This window comes from Pygoscelis adeliae, unplaced genomic scaffold (genome assembly GCF_000699105.1).
Source record: "Pygoscelis adeliae isolate BGI_AS28 unplaced genomic scaffold, ASM69910v1 Scaffold442, whole genome shotgun sequence".
NCBI classification, from domain to species: Eukaryota; Metazoa; Chordata; class Aves; order Sphenisciformes; family Spheniscidae; genus Pygoscelis; species Pygoscelis adeliae.
In genome coordinates this window covers 150,754-166,170 of record NW_008824191.1, presented here as the reverse complement: position 1 = coordinate 166,170, position 15,417 = coordinate 150,754, and the positions used below count along the sequence as shown (strand labels likewise).

The 15,417-nt window shown below is 40.8% G+C and overlaps 1 protein-coding gene across 1 annotated transcript in view; it reads right to left on the bottom strand.

The window, feature by feature from the left end:
* The window catches only part of DNAI1 (dynein, axonemal, intermediate chain 1), a 139,366-nt gene that overhangs the window by 112,551 nt on the left and 11,398 nt on the right, over positions 1-15,417 (bottom strand). Inside the window, exons 8-11 of the mRNA XM_009334718.1 lie at positions 13,887-13,946; positions 11,315-11,452; positions 2,561-2,645; positions 1,662-1,779 (exon numbers count right to left, since the gene is read on the bottom strand). Of these exons, the coding sequence (XP_009332993.1) occupies positions 1,662-1,779; positions 2,561-2,645; positions 11,315-11,452; positions 13,887-13,946 (401 nt within the window). The remainder of the gene's footprint in view (positions 1-1,661; positions 1,780-2,560; positions 2,646-11,314; positions 11,453-13,886; positions 13,947-15,417) is intronic.

Here is a 15,417-nt window from a genome sequence, read left to right as displayed (position 1 = left end):
TGTTATTAAATAAAGAGGGATGCTTCAAGACACAGCTATCAGTTCATGAATTCATTATCATTTCCACAGACCAGGAAGGGAAATTCCCTTCTGACCTGGTTGGTGAACAGTCAGCTGAGGTTTGCTGAGGCATATTGACTATGAGCAATTAGCCATCTACTATGTTTTCTGACGTCCCTTTATCTGAAAAACATCTACCTTCTTTACAACTTCTGCTGTGTGTGGACAGTTACTGTAGGGTTTACATGGGATAAAGGTCAGTACTGTTGCTGTCCCTGAGCTCACACAGCACAACCAATGGATAACAATCCTGTAAAATGAATGAATGCAAAAATCATCTAATGAGTGTTTTCTCTGACTTGCTATTCCGAATTGATAAAATAAAAACCACTTCTCTCTTCATTTGCCCTGTACTTTTTCACTTGGGCTAATACCTAGACATCCTAATGCTCTTGCTCTATCCACTAAACGCACTGTCACTGCTAAGAATATGAGAATAAAAATTAAATTAGAAAAGCTTACTACATAAGGCAATTTGGGGTCATTCTTCCAATTTCAGGGCCATCCTTCTGTCATCATTTCTTGGAGACAAGAATAACAGCAGCATACACTACCTATAAAAGATGCCTTTTCTCCCAATTGTGCATCTCATTTTACTGTCATTTTGTAATTCTCACACAACTGCATCCTTGATATTCTATTAAAGTATAATTACTGCAGTGGCTTGAAAGGACAGAGCTATCCTGCTCTGTCTCTCCGTAGATCCTCTTTGGCAAGAAACAGATGTGTCAACACTGCCCTACAAAAAAGTGAGGGGAGGCCTAGCTGCAGGGGAGCACAAGGCAGGAGCTGACTATGTATGTCTCATGCTCAGTGCATGAACCAAGCCAGTTCTGGGGAGACTCAAGCATGGTAAAAAGTAAAAGGAATCATTCAGATTGGTGATGAGTGGTTTTTTCATGGTAATAACCACGGCAATAACATTTCAGAAAAAGACAGTTGATTTGAAAGTATCAGTAATTGTTTTTGGACTGACCAGAAATAAATATGTAAAAGTCACCTGCAGGGTAAATGCCTACTAAACTGAACTGTGTAAGATCCCAGTACACAAATACCACTGTTGTCTGGTCAGCAACTGAATATGTACCATGCATAAAGGTCTTGTCTGGCATCAGTGCCTCAGCATCTTATAGTCCATGGTGATACCTCTCTGGCACATGCAATGTCTGCATTTCCCTTTCTGCTGCTTTAATTCTTTTGTGTTGACACTTGTCAAAAATACAGTCTCTATCCCTTCTCCTCCCCTGGGCTTTTTAGGATTGATTCCTACAGCATATTGTCCAAAGATATGACATGTTTATCCCAGGTTTCCCAAGAAGGGACTCTTCTTTGCTCTGCTAACTACACTCACCTTGCCCTAGTGCTGCACAGAGCCTGCTGTGCCTTCACCTTTTGCTGAATGGCACAAGCCTGGCACGTTCAGCCTTACACAAGGTGCTTTGCATCCAGAAGCACCAGGCACTGGTGCTGCCAAAGCAGCTGACTGTAATTATTCAAAACAGTGTTCCCAGAGAAACCAGCCCTGCCTTGTAAGGTGCCATGACATTCCATTCCATTCCCCTGCAAACTGCTGAGAGTAAGTTTGTAATAAAGAGACTTACCAGGAGATGGCAGTAACTGCAAGTCTCTTGGTTTTGTCATACTGGAACTTCCAGAGTGGGAGGAGGGTTCCTTGCTGGTCTCTGTATTCATCCGAGGCATCCTCAAAATATTTAAAATCTAAAACAAAAAAATCAAGGAAAAGGTCCCGGTGAACAAATAGGAAATAAATCAGCATGGTGCAGTGCCAGGGAAGCTTTAAAAACCACTCTGTTATCCTCACAGCCTCTGCACAACCCAATTGTTAGTATAAAAACTGTCTCAGCCCTTAAGTCTCAACTCCAATCCAGCACCTAAGTCCTGTAAATGCATTTTAGCAAGCACCAAGTCTTCACAAAAAAAAGCTGATGATCTAAAAGCAGACAAAGAATGAGCAAGAAAGCAGAAGCCCGGAGTGAGGAGTGACCTCAGGCCACTCCTGGAGCTAGGTGAGGCCTTTCAGGAGGGAGCTGAGCAGAGATAGCAAAACCCTTGCAAAATAACATCGAGACTGAGTATGTCTCCGTGGCTGGGACCTGTATGCCAGCAGAGAGATGCTCAGCACTGGCTGCTGTCACCAGCACTTGCATCCAGGATGGAAGTACCTGCTGAGGGAGGGAAATGCCACAGGGAAGGCAATGCCGACCAAACCTGCAGGGCCCAGCCTGCTCAGAGCAGGGCTGATGTGGCATGCCCTTTGAATGCCTGCAGTCTGCTGTCCTGTTTGCCTTGTGTGAGTCAACAGGTTCCTGGTCCTGCTCATTTTAGCTCTGTTTATTCTATTCTATTCTATTCTATTCTATTCTATTCTATTCTATTCTATTCTATTCTATTCTATTCTGTTCTACCCTTGCTACAGCTGTGACCACTCATCTGCAGGTGTTCTGGCTTGAGTCAGAAGCATCTCCCAGCAGGATCGTACCTTGTGCAATGTCATCAAATGTGTTCTGATTCACCATGCGCTCCATTATTTTAGCAGCCTTTGAGATCTTGGTTATATCATCACTCTGTTGAAAAGGAAAACAAGGAAGAGAAAACGTATTTCCTGTCTGTTTACAAGTCCTTCAGACCTTGTGTAACTGAAAAACTTGAGTCCTTTGATCTTGAATACAGGATAATTTGAAGCTTTTCACACCAGCACTAATGATAAGGGCCCCTGAATTAAGGCAATGACTTTATTATAAGTTTAGCAAGATGCCATCCACAGCTGAGCTGCAGTAACTTCAGTGTTTGTTCCTGATTTAGCTCAATTGGAAGGTACTTATCTGTGAAGGCAGTTAGAGTCTTGTCTTCCTCAACTCAGCCAAGCTACCTCATGATGGGATGAGCTAAAAGCACACACATGATCCCTCCCCCATCTCACTTGATAATAGTTCATTAGCTTCAGTAATGAAATCATAGATGCTTGATAATGCATGAGCATCCTCTTGTCTCCAACTGGAGAGCTTTAAGGTCTTGTGTGTTAAGTAAAGATCACAGGATTTAGAAATCGTTCAATCAATCACTGGGCAATTCCAACTTGATGCATTCATAGATCCATAAGTTGATACAATATATAACAAACATGCAAAGGACAGTTTGCTGTCCAGCTCTTGTGGAAATTGTTTTGATACTGTGGAAAATCCCATCCTCTTGGCCAGGGTACACCACAAGTGGGCAAGCCTGTGTATGTGAAGGTATGCATACACACCTTCAGGTATGCAAGTATTGGAAACCTTTTGGGGAGTGGCATCTTGCAAGGCCAGCAGTCCCTAGGTAACTGTATCAGTAATATCATGTAAGGCTAAGATTGCCTAGGAAATTACACCAGAAATAGCAAACTTGGGTATAGAGATAGCAAAAATGTGACCAATGGGGAAAAAGTAATCAGGGGCAGGTTGTTGATATGGAAGGAGACAAGGGTGGAGAAAGGGAACAATCCATATGGATGGGGGAAGAAGCAGCATGGACAAAGGGAGAAAAGGGAGCATAACAGGGACTGTTTGACTGTCAGCAGATGGCTGGTTAGTATGCTTGTCTGACAGAGCCCTGTGCCTGATCACCAGAGTCTTATAACCATCTTCTTACTAAACTCTATTCCTAACTATTTTTTGTGTGAGTATGCTCGCTATCCTTTGCGTGTGTATGTGCAATCACTAGCAAAATCCAAGCTGGATTAACCTGCAAGTAGGACAAGAAGCCTGGGTGCCAGCAACTGGAAGAACAGAACTTAAAAGTTCCCAGTCTGTGCTGGGCCGCGAGGATGATGCCAGCACAGCTCTGCGCAATGATGTGAGAATGCCAAGGTGTATGCAAAGTGCTCTGTCAGCATGCTGCTCCAAGGACCTGAATCCCCATCTACTACCGCTGCCCCAAAGCCCCATCAGTGTTTCAAAGCCTTTCATCTTCAAACCCCTGCTAGGGACTGATGGCTGCCAGCACAGCATGATTTCCTCAACAGTGACGACACTGAAAAGAAACTTGTCATCCTTGACACAGCTCAGAGAGTGCCCTGAACTTGAAAAGAAAAAGTGAAATGACTTGCCAAAACTACACTGCACAGTCACAGTCAGATCCAAGAACATGACTTCAGATTATGTGCGTCCCAGCCCTCTGCTTCTTTCTTGGGCTCTGCACAGTCTCGAGGGAGACTGAGTGTCTTGCTTCAAAGAGCATGAAACCCAAAGGACTACACAAAGATGACAGGACAAAGGAGAAAAAAAAGCAATCCTATAATCTGCAACACTTTTTATAAATCCATAGTTTGCCTACACCTACACCAGTAATGTGTGCAGTCGTCTTCTCCCATCTCAGAAAGGATAAAGTAGAACTTGGAACCAAGTTCAGAGAAGGGCAACAAGAATGGTCCCAGTCTGGAATGGTTGCTGTACCAGGAAAAACTGAGTAGGCTGGGACTTGCCAGTCTGGAGAAGACATGGCTTGGGAAGACAGGTCTATGAAATCCTAAATGGCCCAGAGAGGACACACAGGGACTGACTGTTCACTGTCTCTTCTGATACAAAAAGTAGGGGTGTCAAGTGAAGCTAGTGGGAGTCAAGTTCAAAAGAAACAAAAGGAGGTGACTCTTATATAAGGATGACACATCTGTGCAATGCCTTGTCAAAGGATGTTGTAGATGCAAGAACTTTACATGGTTTCAAGGAAGACTGAACAAGTACTTCCATCTATGTGCCAAAGCACATCAAGCTTAGGAAATAGCTGATACTAGTTGAAAGCTGGAAGAATATTTGGGACTGGCATATACTCTTGCTGTGTTCTTACCCTTCCTTACACATTCACTTGTGGTTAGATCCTTGATCTGAATCATTGTGGCCACTCTCATGTTCTTCAGGTTTTCCCTGAGTCTGTGGGAGGAATTCTTAAGAACAGCACAGAGAATTTACTGTCGTGTTCAGAATTCAAGAAATCACAGGAAAAGATGTTTCCAAATTTTAACACAGTATGCTATTCTCTAGACTTTAGGAATTCATAAGTATTAAGAGAAATTAAAGAGGAAGAGAAAGGGAATGCATGAAACATCTCAAGTAGAAATTAATACTCCCAATTGCTGGGATTTCTCTCTTTCGACTTTAAGTTGCCATTATTGCTTCTGCCACAATAAGACCTGTCTTTCTCTAAAACACTTCCTAAAAAAAAGCAATTCACCTTTGCTAATACTTGTCCAGCAATATTGAGATCATTACTATAAAAATGTCATTGGCTGCCACCAGCATATTGCTCCGAGTGAGCTTAATTGACAGAGGTTAAATGTTGAAAAGGTTACAACTTGATTTAGAAAAAGAGAAGTGCAATAACCACTTTTCTCTCCAACATTGTAAAAGTCATAGTTACGAGGTATAAAGAACAGATCCCCTGGAGTCCTGCTGATTCATCAGGTGCGTTAGCTAGGCTGTCTTCCACTCATCTATTATGCAGGCAAAAAAATCTCTTCCGTTTTAACATGCACCTGCTACCAGAAGGAGCTGGGGAAGAACGGCAGTGCTGTACCCTACAGACATGAGCAGGATTACGGCTCTTGTTCTCTTACACATCCAAGGAAACTTGCACTGCAAGCATTCTGAATTTCCAACCTGAGACATCATTCTGGACTGAAGATCAGAAGATAAGGCTTACTTTATGTGTTTTCAAAGACGAATGCTAGATCCTGCTTCATCTATAATTTTTTTTCTCAGCAGAAAGCAGGCCTTAAACAAAAAAAAAACCCGTAAATACAGAAACAATGTATTATTCAGTGGAATTTTTCCTGCAATGCAGGAAACTCTCCAGATGAATCCAAAGAGTTTTAAGTCAGCTTTCCTGTCAGATAGCTGTGCTGTTAGCAATGCAATCATGAATAACTACATTTTTGGCATTAAACTGGATCAGAGTATGTTATTTTCTCATTGGATCCTGTCTTATTTCAGGTTTGATTTATTCTGAATGTTACTGAAATAAATCTTCAGTGGAAGTGATAGGCCTAATTTATCCTTTTTTTAAAGATCTGTTTGAAACTCTATTTTTTGTTGTAGGCCAACTCTGGGCTAGCTAGGCAAATGTAATGGGAGCTCATCAGCTAACAAATTTGTTTTGTTTATTTCTGTGCATAAATTATTTTTAGAACACCAACAATGTTAATGGAATCATATGTAAGATGGATAATGGGCTAGTACTTTGAAAATAAATGTCTTGGTCTTGCTCTACTGTTCATTAACACTAATTGTTTCATATTTGCCTCTCAGCTGCTGGCCAGTTGCAATGTGTAACTCCAGTAAACTGAAGCATGAAAAAAGACTTCTGCTGGTGTATAATTGCATATCCAGAAGACAAACCCTACCCTAAAACCAGTGCAGTAACTGCTCATATCTCTGGCAATACATGTACTGGCAATACTAGAAGAACTCCTGGCTTGCAAAGAAAAAAGCAAGGTACAGGGATGTTGTCACCTCTTTCCCAGCACTGCAAACACCCACTGCAAATCCCAAATAAAGTCCCCCAGGTTGAATCCTGTCAAGTAGTTATTCATTTCCAGAATTGTACTCATCTGTTCATTTTTACTGTTTGCTTTTAATTCTGATACTCTGTAAACAGCAGATTGAAGACAAGGGAGTCGGTAACCACTCATCCACTCCTTGGGATGACCAGGAACAGGTGAAAAATAATGTGAAGGTTAATTGCATTCAAATTTCAGCTGTTATTTCAAAAATAACTGTGGTCATCCAAGAGCTTCCAAATGATAATTATGACCCTGTGGGCTGGGCTGTCTCACCAGGCATATCTCAGAAAGGGGTAATGCTATAGTGAGATAGACAAGTCAGACAGGACCTCACATGATTCAGGAATGCACATTTCTCTGTTAAATATAAATTTTATTTGGACTTTTTAAGAAACTGTTCAACGACTTCTGCTTCAGAGGAGATTAGAGGCTGTTCCAGTGCAGTAAGTTCCAGATTTAACATATTCCTAACTGGTTCACATCCATCTGCATTTTTGTCGACACTATCCCCCGCCTTACTAATTCTTCTCCCTCTCTCTTATCTACCTCAGATTCCCTCTCTACCTTTGCATTACCAGACAAATATGCTAAGATTTTTTTAGTCTCTTGTAATTGAGCTTTCCATTTCTTATATTCTTTTCCATACCTATGCAGGTTTGTAATCGATCATCTTTGAAAAGGGGTGATCAAAATCATATATCCTTGTACTATTCCAGATAAGGTTTCACCCTGCCTTACACAACAGAAACAGTATTTCTCTGCTATCCCTCACACAATATATTCCAGCAATGTACTTGCCTTCTCATAGCCACATCACAACTCACCAACCGATACACTCATGTTTCTCCCTGGTATTTGAAACTGTAAGCCCTCATCTTATCAAAGATTGCTTTGATACTCCAAAATGCAGAGTCTTCCTCTCCACTGGTCCCTCCCAACCTGTACTAATAACAACTTTTCTGGTTTAGCTAATAATTTCCTAAAGGCACTATATCAATAGCTTTACAGAATTTCAGCTAGATTACCTTTACTATACTTTCCTTGTTAAGGGAAACCACAACTTCTCTTATCAAAGAAAGAGATAATATTATTTGGACACAGCTTACCTTTGGTAAACGTGTGCTATTTTATTCCATTTCATATTTACTCTCAATTCTCTATTCTTTCCCTCCATATTAATTTTATTGCCTCATACACTGCTAAAGGTCAGGCTAATGGAACCATTTTTACCCCTCTTACATATAATATATCCTTGTTCTACTCCAATTACATTGGAGTAATTAGATAAATTCATTAAAAGTCCTTACTATCACACTTGTGATTTCATGCCTTGTCATCTCAGGGTGAGAGGAGCTAGCCTGCATCAACTTAATTGCATTAAGCTCTTGCATTTTGCTTCTACCTCAGATACTGTCATTTCTATGCTCACGCAACAACATGAAGAGGGTCATCCTGGATCAGATGAAGAGTACCTCTGGGCCAGAATCCTCTCTGTAATCAGAGCCATAAGCAGATGGCTCAGGAACAGCAAGAACAGGACAAGCACATACAACACTTCTGCCTAGTTTCTCTGCTTCCAACTATTTTCAGCTCAGAAAATTTTGTATCATTCCTCTTTGGTATTCTGTGTTCTCCATATTCTGTTTGCTGCCTTTACTGAAAACTGAGGAAAAGTTTCAAATGTTGTATCACTGCTCTCGGATGTAGCACATACTCTTCTCTCTAGATCCATTTCAGTGACAGACGTATTGAGAGTTTTCCAAGAGTCCCTCATCACATCCTCCAGTCAAATACTTTCTGTCATTCTGACTTTTATTCACTCATATTCTTCTTTACATCATTCTCATCCTTCCTTCTGCTGGAATCCCTGGTTGTCTCCATTCCTTTTTCTGTTGGCTGCCTCTCTCTTCTGCTTTGGCAACCCACGTCTTCCTTGCTTCCTCTCCTCATTCTTCAGTGCAGTGCATGGCTTCATTCTACTTCTTTTTCCCTAGTGAGGTGCTTCTAGTCCACTGTCAAGGCTCTTCCTCTCCTCTCCTCTCCTCTCCTCTCCTCTCCTCTCCTCTCCTCTCTTCTTCCTTCTCTTTTCTCTGCCTTTGGCCACATTCTTTTGTGGATCATGTTCTTCCTCTCCCAGTCATCTGTTCTCTTGACCTCTTATTCAGTTCCAGTACTGTTTTCTCTTTCTTTTCATCCATTATGTTTTCAAATCCTCATCTGACCCCTACCATCACCTCCAGCTGCGGCTCTGGTTCTTGGATCTTCTCTTTCATGACCTCCTACCATAGCAAGAGCTTCCATCAGAGATCCACCTCTGGTAATATCCACTCATTTTCTCCTCTTCTTCCCTTTGGGTTGAATCCAGTGCTATCTCAGTAGCTATCACAGTCTTTTTCTTCCTAGTAACTAGTCTGACGGAAACAATGGTGGAAATCAATTGCTGCTTCTAGCCATTGCGTTCTTGATCCAGATCAGCTACATCTCCTGCTTGATGTTCCACAGCTCCCGTTCAGCAATGATCAAAGGCAGTATGTCCTCAGAAAGTATTTAGCTGGAAAAGCTCTGTTTCTATTACCATGTGTGGTCCAAAGTGTGTAACCTGTGAGTTGGAAGCTCCACAAAACCCACTTCTCCATTTGCTGACCAGAAGTACAGATTCTGACGCCATCAACCTTTAATTTCCATAGACCTCGTCATGACCAGATGTAATGCCTGTTGTAAGTCTGATTTTAGCTTTGGATTACTTCAGTTTGCATTCTTCCAGTTAATGACTGGAAAATTCAGCAGGTTTTTCACATACTTCAAGCTGGTCCACCAGCCTCGCAGAGGGTCTCAATTTGGGACACTGGCTCTGCGTAAAGCTTTCCCTTTCACTTTTTCAGTGTATTGACTTTCTGGCTTTCCTGCAAGCCTCCTGGAAAGTGCTAAGAGTGAAAAGCAAAGCTCCAAAGGGAGGGATCACGAGTGCCTGGATTTCAGCTTGCCACTGTTGTCGGTGGAGCACGCAGCAGGTTTGTTACAATACAGTTTCATTGGTAGAATTTTTATTTCATTTTCATTATCAGTTTTTAGCAGTCCACCCTTTAAGCCCATAATTGTACTGCTGACTTCAGGCTTACTTCTCCAAAATGTACTCAGGTGAAAGATTTATGAGTTTTTGAAAGGACTGTGAATTTCAATGGCACAATTCACAGGAAGAAGCCTGTCAGAAGATGTTCCTGGTCTGTTTATAGTATAAGGCTTTTGATGGCACAGTGCTGCTGGTGTAGCTAAACCAGCCAAATCCTCTACAGTTGAATCAGCCATGTGGTATGAAAGTGCTAAAGGCAGTTTCAGGAGCCAGCTTCTATTACATAGATATATCTTAGTTGTGTTGATACATCTACACTTATTCTAGGGGCAAGCTAAGAACTGACTTCCATGTTTCTGTATTGTAGTTCTTAGTGCATTTTGCTCCAGTTATTATAGAAATTATTTCAGTTTGCCTTCTAAATGGTTTAACTTAGATTGGGGGGGGAAAGAACCACCCACAATTCTGTATAGCTCAAACTCTGCTAAACCCTAATAGAAACTTCCTGGACCCCCTGAAAACATTCTGGAACATGAAGAAAATCTTTCAGGGTTGCCATATGTTATTCTCAGTGCTTGAAGTGGGATCACATTTTTAAGATGGGGTAATGTCACTTTAGGGGAATGGACTGTGGCATCCCTGCAAGGCACTTCTAGGCTACTCCTGAGAGCAGCCTGGATTAGCAGTCAGTATCACCCTCACAGCAAGATCACAATACCAGCTCAGAGCTTGGCAGGAATTATGATACCTGCTACTCTGAGAAGCCAGACTAATGGCCGCTACCCCCGTTCAGCAGCCCTTGCCATTCACTCAGCTACTCCATAGGACTCAGAGTGGCTGACCTCCTCTTAGGATGATCACATCACCATGACAGAGGTATCACCTTGCTGTATCACTGACCGTGGCATAGCACTTCAAACACTGGAGAGAGGCACTTCTGCCACTTTCCAACTAAATGAATAAACGATGCATCAAAGATCCCCCAGCAAATTAGGTCAAGCCTCCCAGAATCATTATTCAATTTTAAGTACGTAGGCTTTGATTTCAATTAACTATTATTAACTTTTATATAAATTATATACCATTTATATGTATATAACTAGAAAATATATAAATTATAATTTTATAACATTGTCATTAAAATAATAAAAAATAGTGACATGCGTTTCACTACAGTGCTTTAGTAACATTTTGAAAGAAACCTAAATTTCTTTGCCTTTCAGATTGGAAGCCTGTACCTAAAACGTCTGCATCACTTAGAATTCTTTGAAAAGTCACACGGTGTTTCTACTTATTTCACTCTTTTATCCCTCACATGCTAATAAAAAATGAGACACAAACATGATAATGCACAAAAAAGAAAGCCATAAATCTCACTTGGAAATCAGGTTTGAAGACAGAACTGTTTTGTATTCCCGTAAAAAGTACAGCAAAATGGAAATCCTGTTTTGGAAATACACTTCCTAGCAGAAACTAATTTTTGCATTTCTTAGGGTTGTTACTTGTCAACTGAGACAAGTAGCCAGCATAACTAGCAAGACAGCCAGCAAAACTTGCTAAATTTCACCTGACTTGCATTACGGATGCATCCACCACCACTCTGAGCAGGCTTCTTCCAGCATTATGAAACATACCTGTGACTCCAGAGAGGTTAAATTTCTTCCCTTCTTCTTCTCCTCTTCTCTCTTTGCTATCTGAACTTTTGTTTTTTCTTTCTCTTTTGACCTTTCCATTTTCTGAAGCTCCTCCACATAGGCATCATAAATCTCCCACTGAGAGACAGACAGAGGCAGGATTTATCAGGACCTGATTATACTCCAGAAAGCAGCCATGTACACCATCACAAAAATATGACAGCCCTCACAACAGTAACACTGCCACTGGAATTAGCTGAAGACACCTGTCTTGTTGCACAAAAAGTGAAAGATTGAAGCCCAGAATTTTTAAAGCTTGTTGGGGCATGTCTTACTTTTTAAGAACACATTATTGCATTCTTAACAATTTCCTTCCCCCAACACTCTTCTTGGTGCTTTGACTCCGTATCTTTTTTGTAGGACTTTCTGTTTGGCTAATTTCCCAGTAGTAATAGGAAACTTGCATTAAACATCTGCTTTATGACATTTCTCATGTGGTGTTGGAAAATTAAATTGTAGCTGCTTAACACAATTTAAATCTTGGACTCCAACTCTGCAGCATATGATCAAATGGAAACTGAGAGCAGTTTTACATCTTCTGCTATGCCACATGCCAGGAATGTCTTACTCGGGTAGAACCAAAAGTAATTTTTCTACTTAAGAATTATTCATTAATATTGGAGTGCTAGTATTATATCTGAAGCAGATACACTACTTTCAGAACAAAACAAAAAGCAATCTAATTCTGACACATCAGCTTAGGAGAGGGAGTATGATTCAAACACAAAATATAGAGTAGAACATTGAAATAAATAAAGCTAGCAGAAATGTTTAGCAAAAAAACCTACATTGTGTTGTAAATTTGCAGGCAGAAATGAGGTGGAAAGATGTTCTGAACATCAGGGAAAGTGCAAAGAAGGTGTGATGAGAAGAGTAGGAGAAGGAGCAGAACAGAAAACTTTGGAAGAGGAAAGTATGAGCATACGGAAGAACAAGAAAGAAAGAAAGAGTTGAGGAAAATAAGAGCTTACGTTAAAATATTACTTTCTATCCCCTCAAATTTTCAACAAATAAAAAGAAAACAAGGGAAAACTTTTCCTCTTGGTTTTCAAATATTTCATGCACAATTTTAGCAACAGCCTGATTATCTTAAATACATCTGTTCTTTCTCTAAATCTCAGGTCTTTCACTGTCAGAAAAAATGAAAGGAAAGTCCAGCTGGAGGGAGGGAAGATCTCAGGCCAATTACTCTGTGATTTCAAGTTTAGAAATAGACTGGGTTACAGTTTTCAGCTTGACAGACACCTTTATTCCCCTTCCTATCACTTTCCTATAACAGCGTTTTTTAAGTTGCTGCCATTACCTGATACTTTCTTCTGGGTGTTCCTGTGGTACACTGGTAATGAAACAGTATTTTCAATACCAGTTTGATAACTGTTTTGAAACAATATTTGCAGCAGTGACAAACACAAATATATTTTGTAAATATCTGTGAGAATTAATCAGCAGAATTGGCTGGATTCACTTTCCAATGAAAGCTATAGCATATTTCATGTGTAAAATGTCATGCAAAATATTTTTTCTTTTACATTTGTAAGAGATGGAGAAAGTACTGTATAACAATTGTGGAACCGTTCTTCATCATGAATAAACAGGCATATTCCCACTACATAAAACAGAGCTAAGTCTATTGCAACAGGCTTAAAGTGGGCCTTCCACGTTCCTTATTCTGTAGTTCTTATTGGGTTCAGCTTCAGGCTTTAGAAACCTGCTTTTGCATACAGCTAAACATAGAAAAGTAAAAAACACAATGTTGCATATATCAAATTCTTAACAACACTCTGAAAAACTCCATGAATCCTTGTAAATTCCCGGCTGTACAAAATCTTCAGAGGTCTTCGCTCTATAAACACAGTGCTCAAAGTGGGGCTAGCAGGCAGACATTTCCTAACTGCTTTTTCGTTATTTTGTTCCTGCATTTTGGGACCCCATTGAACCTGTCTCTGATGGGGTCGGCTGATAGAGGTGTCCTGCAGCTGACCAGGTATTGAATGCTGGATCACAGCTCCTCCTAAATAACCAGCTCACCCACCACACAGTGATGAAAGATGTTCAGCAACAGGACAGTCCCCACCCCAAAGACAGTTGGGTCCCCGGAGGAGTCAGTGCCTGCAAGAGGCAGTTGCAGTTGTGTCCCTGTTCCTACAGAGCTCAGCTGCAGCCCACCTGTTGCTGAGTCCAGAACCATTCTCACACCATGGTTTCCTCATTTCCACTCACTTAAGACTCTCTAAAGCAGACTGGCCAGGGTGGCTGGCAAGCGGTAGATCAATTAAAAGCAGCTAACAGAGACACTTTACCTTAGAAATATAAACCATTAGCAAGTTCACCCATTAAGGCAGAAAAGAGGGCCACACTAGTTTGCTCTTAGATTTAAACCAGAGATCAAAGCCACAGTATGGGAGTTCATTCCACTGCAAGGAATGCAAACATAGCAATTTGGTTTTTCCTTTCTTATATCTCAGTTTCCTAAATATACTCTAAAAAAACATTAAAAGTAAAAAGGATATACCTGGTTAGCAGTGGCTGAGAAATTTTTACAAGGTGTAGGCTCCGACTGACATGCTCTTTCCTGAATAAAGAAAAAGCATAAAGAAGTGTAATCTTTGCATTGAAACTCTTCGCAGTGACATAGTCCAGCTGTGGAAACAGCTTCCTCATAGCAGGTAGTTAGAATAATATTGACCTAAGATTAATTCTACATCCAAAAGACTCCCAGAGCACTGCACAAACACTATCAGTGATCATGCAACTACAAACAGATTTTCTTGTGGACCAAAAGATGGTTCACAAGACCTTCTGATTTTTTTCCAACATACTTAAAATATTTAATTTCAGTATTTCATTTTGAAGGCGTTGAAACAGTTTGTTTCACCTCTACCATTTGAGTAATTCTGCTACCAGTTATGGTATCAGTTATGATATCCTACCAAAGTTTTGACTTATATATTAAAAACCCACTTGGGTACAGCAGTCAAAACAAAAAGTTGAACAGAATGATGACCTATAAACAATTCATTTGATGTTACTGAAGTAATATTTTTATCACCCTTACATCAACATTCTGAAATAAATTAATATACTTCTGTGAAACTTTCATTTCACAGAACAGCATTTGCTTTCAAAAACCATTGTGTCAGGACATTTTTAAGAAGCTGCCTGTAGCATTTCAGTGACCTCTGAAATTAAGCAGTCTCAGAGGTGGAAACTGCACATCCTGTACAGCACACAGCAGTACTTCACAGCTATTTAAGGTCTATATTCTGCTTTCAAAGACAGAATCACACAAAGGCACACAAGCCTCTCCCAGTAAAATCAAGGGGAGGAGAATATGCAGATCTGGGGACAGAGAAATAACAAATTCCATGGCCTCCACAGGGATTTTTGAAAGATGCAGAATCTTAGCTCAGACTTTGCAGTAAGCACCCCACTGTTGGATAAACTCTCCTGAGATCCTCCATCTCTACTAGTAGGCAGAGATGGTATTCCTTCTAGGAGATAGTAGCTCCAGCAACACAGTAACTCTTAGACCTCTCCAAGCCCATCAGGTGTAAAGGCATCTCACTTTAGGTGTAATGGCTGCAAGAAGGCAGGCAGGTGCTCTCGGGAATCTGTATATACTCTGATTCCAGGGCAGCAAGGAAAACAAGAGAATTTTCTCTCTGAAACTTCTATCTCCGATTCAGAAAGCTCCTTTTTGAGCAGTCAACTGAGGACCAACATGACCGCTACTGCTCAGTCAGGAGGCCCTGTGAAGACACTCACTGGGAATGGCTGCAGGCTCAGCAAAAAACTTAGGGAAGGAACATAAGGTCTTGGGTCTGTACTGATTGGAAAGTGCATGCACAGACTGGGAGGGAGATATAGCAGCAGTAAAGATTTGTCGTACTTACATGGGTCTGTTACTGTGGTACCTGTGCTTAACACAAGCGTAAACACCTTTATCCTTTTAACATAGGGGCACTTACAGCTCTGCTCCAAGGGAAAGAATTGAAGTACAAGGCCATAAAGGAACTCTGTGGCAAAAGGAAATTGAATTCATG